General features: G+C 44.0%; 1 protein-coding gene across 2 annotated transcripts; it reads right to left on the bottom strand.

Annotated features, from left to right (window-relative positions):
- Positions 1-1,229: 1,229 nt before the first annotated feature.
- Positions 1,230-7,448, bottom strand: LOC142293991 (uncharacterized). Of its 2 annotated transcripts, none has more exons than XR_012751299.1 (2): positions 7,180-7,448; positions 1,230-2,244 (listed from the first exon to the last, which is right to left on the bottom strand). XR_012751299.1 is itself a non-coding variant. In XM_075337851.1 (2 exons), the coding sequence occupies exon 2, from the start codon at positions 4,103-4,105 to the stop codon at positions 2,549-2,551; it is 1,557 nt and encodes a 518-aa protein (XP_075193966.1). In that variant the 5' UTR covers positions 4,106-5,135; positions 7,180-7,448; the 3' UTR covers positions 2,253-2,548. The 2 variants fall into 2 exon arrangements, 1 of the variants encoding a protein (XP_075193966.1); XM_075337851.1 differs by lacking the exon at positions 1,230-2,244 and adding an exon at positions 2,253-5,135.
- Between the last annotated feature and the right edge of the window lie 587 nt (positions 7,449-8,035).

Raw genomic sequence — 8,035 nt, forward strand, 5'->3', positions numbered from 1 at the left:
TGTCCCTTCTCTAGACTTGCGGCAATAAAATCCTTCATAGCCTGTCTCTCAGGCCCCGATAAACTATACAGTCTAGATTTGGGTAGCTTAGCTACGGGAACAAGATTATTAGGACAGTTGTACACTCGATGAGGGGGAAGGTCCTGGCATCCTTTCCCAGAGAAAATATCGTCATAATCAGAAAGAAAGAATGGAAGAGAGGCAGGAGAGACAGCAGATAAGGAAGTCCCCAAACAATTATCATAACAAAAGTCACTCCAATCAGAAATAAGTCGTGCCTGCCAATCTACTCTGGGGTTATGTTTAATCAACCAAGGTACACCCAGCACAATGGGAGTGGGAAGACCTTCCAACACGTAGCATGAAATCAACTCATGATGCACGGATCCCATTGTCAACTTAATATCATGTACCATCTGAGACAAATGTCTTTGAGCAAGTGCTGCCGAGTCAATGGCAAAAACAGAAATGGGGTTATTTAAGGTACTGAAAGGCAAACCATGCTCTTTAATGGAAAGGGTAATCCACCAAACAAACCCCAGCACTACTATCCACAAAAACATCAATTTTAATAGTTTTGCTCTCCAGCACCACCTTGGCAGGCAGGAGAAAACAGGAACTACAGGTAAAAGAAAAAGACATAACCTGATTCACTGCTTCCACCCCACCAACAGTAACATGAGACTCAGGCACCTCAGGACATTTAGGAGTAAGGGGGCAAGCTCCAACAAAATGACCGGGTTTACTGCAAAAAACACACTCCTGTATTTTTGTGGATGACAGGCGAGGCATGGAAAGCTGCATGGGTTCATCTGCCACAATTCCACACCCCTCCCCCCCCCCCCCCATCCCAGATTGTCTTCCAGAGGAAGACATTTCACCTCTAGACATGTCTTCTGGAAAAAAAGTTCTACCCTTTCTCTCATGGAGGCGTCTGTCAACACATATAGCTAAAGACATGACAGCCTCTAGAGAAGTAGGAATATCATACACCGTGAGATAATCTTTAAGTTTATCAGACAGTGATAAAACTGAAAACCGAAGAACAGCGTAACTGGATTTTAACAGCAATAAAGGGCAAAGACTTCTGAAAGCATAAATGGATACAGAGGAAAAAGAAGTCATTCATTTTGCCACAGTGCCTACATGCCTCAAAACCAAAGGTACAAAGTAGTCAAATGCACAGGTGTGCAGGTAAAAAATACTTTTAATGAACAAACAATGGTACACTACAAGGGCATGGATATACGTATAAATAGGTTTACAGAGACATAGGGGGTGATAAAAATCCCCACATGTGGATGCATGCAAAATCGTATCAAGTTAGATTATTTATAGCTCCCTGGTATGGTCAATGCTGAAGGCATATAACAACATAGTGCAGATAAGGAAAATACCAGCCGAAGAAAACAACATGCCGGCTACACATTTGTAAAAAACAATGCAGCAAGAGACCAGAGGCCAGTATGGAGCTTACCAGAGTGACAGAGGAAAAGCGTGCAGGCACACACAGGGATAGTCCCGACACGTGTTTCGTGTGGTGACTGCTTCAGGGGACTGTGGACAACAGGACAAAAACGTGAGTCTGATATACCTGCCGGGCTCAAGCTGGATTGGCACCACCTGTCGCAATTCAGTGGGGCGGAGGAGCGCAGCGTCGGTGTGGGCGGCCGCTCAAGCGTCATCTGGGTGGAGGGAAATCCCCTATTGACGTCACAGACCCAGAGGACGCCGGGAAGAGGGCCGCAACCACCGCGCATGCGCAATCCCGCAACCAGGAAGTGCGATCGCGCCACCCATATTGAGTACTGGCAGCAGTAAGGGCAAAGACAGGCAGACGGGGCTCCTGGAAAGGGATGTCACATATAGCTCAGAAAAAGTGACTCAGATATGCCACAATAGGTATATATAACTGTACAAATTTAGTGAAAACAAAGGCAGACCAATTATATTTAGGCTGCTTATTACAAACAGTATACCATACTAGGACATATGTAGACATATCATAGACAAATACATATATTGAATAAATGTAACATCCCAGCCAGGTGCAGAAATAAAAAACATCTGCTTTGATTAGATTGTGGAGCAAAGCATTTACTGCGGTAATGATCCAGAATAATTTTTATCAGACATTCCATCTTCTGTAGTTCGTATATATATTCAATATTCTGATTACTGTAACTTCAAAAGAGGTGGCGTGAGAAACATCCGGCAGGCATATTAGAAAGACGAAAAAGTGAACTGTGAAAAAGGAAAAAGACACAAAAAGTGAATTTAAAAATTGGGACATAAAAATTTTTTTTATTAAAAGGACTCAACAGAACATGAGCAGCACAAGGGAATTACAACCAACCAGCAAAAAGCATTAGCACAAACCGCAACGGAAGAGACGTGGTGGTTTAAAGGAATGATGCAAACGTTTGTCTTTCATTCAATCCGTTAGGCACCACGGACTCAAGCAGAAAGATCCACCGACACTCTGCCCTTGCCAACATCCTATGTATATCCCCGCCCCTAAGTCCAAGGTGCACCTGGTCAATTCCCCTCACCTTAAAACCTCCGACCGATGGTGTACCCTAAAGTGGCGGGGAATAGTCTTGAGGGTGTCAACATCCTCCAATTTGACTTGTTTTGCAGCGATTATATCCCTCACATGTTCCCTGGTGCGGACTTTGAGTTCCCGGCTGGTTAGCCCGACATATATAAGGTTGCAATTGCACGTGGCATAATAAATTATGCCAGTGCTATTGCAAGAAATATAATGTCGAATATCAAATGTCCTAGCACCACTAGAGGACGTGAAGGATGTTGCCCGAACGATATTACCGTGGCGGCACGCGATGCATGATCCACAGGGGAACGAACCAACTAAGGGCCGCCCAGTAGAAAACGGTAGTTTGTTAGGTCTTGAATAATGACTGTGGACCAGCATGTCGCGTAGGCTACGGCCACGACGAGCCGTCATAAGAGGGCGGTCAGGCAGAGTGTTTCTCAACACGGGCTCGGTTTGCAAAACGGGCCAGTGTTTAGAAAGGATACCCCTGATGTGTTCCCACTGACGGTTGAATGATGACACAAAGCGGATCTTGGGTTCAGTACAGCGTGTCGTATTGGGATTGAATCTCAGAAGAAGCTGGTCTCGTGGGGTAGACCTTGCGCGTTTGTATGCCTTCTTTATAGATCTTGTACTATACCCTCTTGCCCTAAACCTATCACGCATCTCATTGGCCCGATCCTCAAATACCCCCGTCTCAGAGCAAATCCGTTTAAGGCGGATAAATTGACCTGTAGGGATGGCATTGATGGTAAATTTCGGGTGGCCAGAGGATGCGTGAAGAAGGGCGTTAACAGAGGAAGGCTTACGATAAATGTCAGTAGACACAAGGCGCTGGTCAGTAAGGGATATATTAATATCCAAAAAGTCCACCTTAATGGGGTCAACATGAAAAGTAAGGTAGATGTTAAAAGAGTTGGAGTTCAAATGACGCACAAAGCCCTCAAGCTCCGAGGTGGTTCCCCCCCAGATGACAAATATATCATCAATGAAGCGGAGCCAGCACTGCGCATGGGAGCTAGCCGGCACGCCACCGCCGAAAACCTCTCTCTCCCAGTATCCCAGGAAGAGGTTTGCGTACGATGGCGCGCAGGCCGCCCCCATCGCAGTGCCGCGCCGCTGGAGGTAGAACCGTTCCCCGAAGGTGAAGACATTGTGCGTCAGTATGAACTCCAATAGCTCCAAAATCAGCTGTTGTAGAGGGGGTGCCCAGTTGCTCATACTCAGAAAATACTCCACCGCCCGTAAACCATGTTCGTGACAAATGTTGGTATAAAGTGTCTCAACATCCAAGGTCACCAGCAGAATACCCTCGTCCGCCGTCAGGCCATTAAGCCTCCTCAGGACGTCCGAAGTGTCTCTGACATGGGAGGGCAGCGTCTCAACCAAAGGTTGGAGGTAAAAATCTATAAACTTGCACACTGCATCGCATAGCCCTCCCATGCCAGAGACAATTGGACGCCCAGGGGGAACCCGAGGGTTCTTATGTATTTTTGGCAGTAGGTAGAACGTGGGCGTGATAAAACTGACTTCTAAGTGACGGATCATTCCATTTAGTATCTGTAGCCAATTTATGAAATTCCCAATAGGCTTCAGCTGACCGATGTCCCTGCCGCAGCCGACGTAGTCTAGACTCAGCTAACGAGACTCGGTCAGGGTCATAATAGATAAGGCCCAAAGCTTCAAAGAAGCCCTCAACTGACTGGAGACAAGCAGAGTCTTCCGGCAATGAAAATGCCCATGACTAAGGATCCTCTTGCAGGAGGGAAATAATGTTGCCGACCTGCTGCTGAGCTGCTCCAGAAGAGTAAGGCCTAAGACCAAAATATAATTTACAGGCCTCTTTGAAGGCTGTAAATTTCTCTGTACCTCCTGAAAAACGATCAGGAAGTGCTATTTTTGGCTCTAAACGAGCCGCAACAGACACATCAACTCTCTCCTGAATGGATTTTTTAATATCAGTAACTTCCAAAGAGAGATTGTAAAGTTTCTGGGTCAATTTATAAACAGGATCCATAGTACCAAAACAAAATAAAACGTCAACAACGCAGTTTGTGGGTTTTTTTTGTTTTGTTTTTTTTAGAGAATCCTGCAATTGTTTGGGCGGGTTATAATGTCATGCTGGGTGTGGGGAGAGACACCCAGCAACCCAGCAAGTGGACTCCTGGCAATAAGGGAGGCTGAAACACAAAGAGGGGGGTAACCAGGGTCTCTTGCGCTGACCCTGACACTGGGGGGCCCTGTGCTTGCCCTCAAACCACAGGTACCTATAAGGCTTAGGAGGTGTGGCCCGCTAATGTGCCCCTGTCTCTTAGCCTAACCCTAGGACTAAATCTCCCCACCCACCAATCCACGTAGGGAAAAACAAACACAAAAAAAACAGCAAAAGGAGAAAAAGAAAAACAACAACTTATCTTGAGAGGGAATCCTCAGAATATACAGCAAAAGTAGTCTGAAGCCACATGCACTCCTGAGCAAGCAACTTCTCCAAGTGAAGAGTATAACCCGCACTGGAGGAGTGAAAGGTCCCACTTTATAAAGGCCCTCAATTAGCAGCTGGAGGAAATTCTCCTCCAACCTGGCAAGGAAACAGAAAAAAAAACAACAAATCAAGCCCTTAAAGGGACAGCGTCCATTAACGTCTGGACGATCGTCGGGCTCTTCTGCACCTGGTCCCAGCAGCAGTACCTGAAGGTCCAGACACATCCGTGACAGTACCCCAGTGATGACTATAGCCCAATTAGAGAATATACCATTTATGACTACTGTTTGTTTCCTATCTTTTAACCAATTCCTTAACCATCTGCTTACAGCTTCCCCTAGTTCCTGATTTTGAAGCTTCATTACAAGACTGTGATGTGGCATAGTATCAAATGTCTTTGCAAAGTCGAAATAAATCACACCAGCTGTATTACCAATATCCAAATTTGCACTTACCTCCTCATAGAAACCCAACATGTTGGTTAGACACGACTTATCTTACATGAATCCATGCTGTCTGTCAGTTATTATGTTATTCTCTCCAATATATTGTTGCATTTTCTCTCCTAAAATGCCCTCAAAAACTTGTACACCACTTATATCAGACTTACTGGACGGTAGTTGCCAGGATCCACCCTCTTACCTTTCTTAAATATCGGTACCACATCAGCAATCCTCCAATCCTGAGGCACCAATCCTGTTACAAGAGAGTCTAAGAAGATGAGATACAGCGGTCTGGCAAATACTGAGGTCAATTCCCTCAACATTCGTAGATGAATGCCATCCAGCTCGTAGGGATTTGTCAAAGTTTAATTTACTCAGATGTAGGTATACTTCTTCTTGTGTTAAATTAGTTATATCAGAGAGGGACTTTGATTTTTGCCTTGTTGAATGATCCCTGGAACAGTCAGTTCATTTGTGAATACGGATGAGAAGTGCCTGTTTAAAGGGAACCTGACAAGTGCAATATGCACCCAGAACCACGAGCAATTCTGGGTGCATATTTCTAATGCCTGCCTATTCGTCCCTGTATCTAGTAGCGTAAAGAGATCTTTAGAAAAAGTATTTCTAAAGCTCTTTTATCATATGGTAATGAGGCCAGCGACTAGTCGTTAGGTTGTTACCTCCCCTGACTAGTCCTCCCTCTTAGCAAGTTAGTATGCCCACATGGGCGTGCTAACATGCTATACAATGCAACATCACCAGCGGTTCCCTTTAATATCCTTAATATGCTACAGCACTGGACATTATTTGCTTTTCTTTGCCACCTAAGCTACCAGACTTTATTATCCTTGTTTTGTTATTCCTCTAAATTTAATAAAAAAAATCGTAGATGAATTCTGATGATGTTTTGGTAGCGAATGTTCATCTTATATGTTATCCCACATGGGATTAAAAACCTTGGTTTATCATTCCGGGACCGTGCTTGCTACTTGAATTCTCTCATCTATCTTTAATTTATGCTTATGTCCTCTAGATGGCACTGTATTTCTTTCTACAAAAAAGTGTCAGGCAAAAACCTGGAGGAAGATGCTATAGGGAACCTGGCAGCCCTGAAAGTGTTAACAGAAGAAGAGATAAAGCCCACTTGGAAGATAAGTGAATAAACTACACACATAAAACTGTTTCTTTTATTTTCACATCACATTGATAAGATTTAAGACAGGTCCCTCTTGTTTTTGCACAAGACTTCATGTAAGAGCTACTTTTTTATTATGCATTACTTATATAGCGCCAACATATTCCACAGTGCTGCATAGATCAGTGTCCCCATAGGAGCTCATCATCTAAATCCCCTAAGTATGTCTTTGGAGTGTGGGGGGAAACCAGGAGTACCCGGAGGAAACCTATGCAAACACGGGGAGAACATACAAACTCCTGTTGTCTTGGTGTCATAACCTAAATGATTTATTTATCACTACTCAAATAAAAAGTTTCAAAATATTGATATTTTTCAGAGAAACAGATACTAAAAATACAATATGGTGCAAAGTTTAGTTTCTACACATCTATTTCAGTAAATATGTAACCCATAAGCAATATATATATATGAGGGAACTTGGTTGTAAGCGGCTTTGTGGGTTTATTGTGAATAAATATGCAGAAAGTGGTGATGAACACATCCAACATGCCATGCTCACCGGATGAGAGTTGAGAGGCTGGAGATGGACAATAGCTGCTAAATGCGGTGTACAGATGCTGGCTGGCGGCTGCCATGGCTCGGCATTTGCCTCTACCTCCACTAAGCAGCCATAAGGTGGAAAGAGCTGGTCCCTTCCACTTCTTTAGTCAGACGGACAGAGGTCGGCTGCACAAGCACAAGAACAAAAAAATAATAATTCAACAATCACAATTAAACGCAAACTGCCCAACGCTCTCCAAACTCGGCAACCAGCGAAAGAGACAGTTTCAAGTTCCCCTCAATGTGAATTGATTCTACTACAGGCCCCTTTCACTTTGCTCCTGTACATCAAGGGGAGAGCATGGCTAGGCCGAAAAGCAGCACATAAACTGCGCAGTCCATGGCACTCTCACAGACTGTGCTTGTATGTGCACCTTCTAATTCCATGGCATTAAGTGTATGTGACACTGCTATGTATTGCTCAGTAGAGAAGAACACAACACCGATGATCATCCTCCCCCACAGTGACTGCACAATGGACCATTCCACAATTTATTCCAAGGAAGACTGACAGTTTTTGGGTCATGAAGCAGCTGTTGAAGTCAAGCGGCTCTCCCCCTCCTCTGGAATAAGAAATGAATCCATTTTAAAGTAAATAACTAGAGCCCTGAGTTTACACAGAGAAGAAAAATGTATTCTTTCAAAACAAACAACTAACTTAACCCGGATCGGATCATAAAGCAGAATATTTCTCCATGTATTAAATAATAATAAATAATATTATTACACAGAAACGTAAAAATCTTCGCAGAGTTACCTCACCATACGTTGTTCTAATTCCTTCCCAACTACTGAAACCTAAGGACAATGGGAAC

This window comes from Anomaloglossus baeobatrachus, chromosome 1 (genome assembly GCF_048569485.1).
Source record: "Anomaloglossus baeobatrachus isolate aAnoBae1 chromosome 1, aAnoBae1.hap1, whole genome shotgun sequence".
NCBI classification, from domain to species: domain Eukaryota; kingdom Metazoa; phylum Chordata; class Amphibia; order Anura; family Aromobatidae; genus Anomaloglossus; species Anomaloglossus baeobatrachus.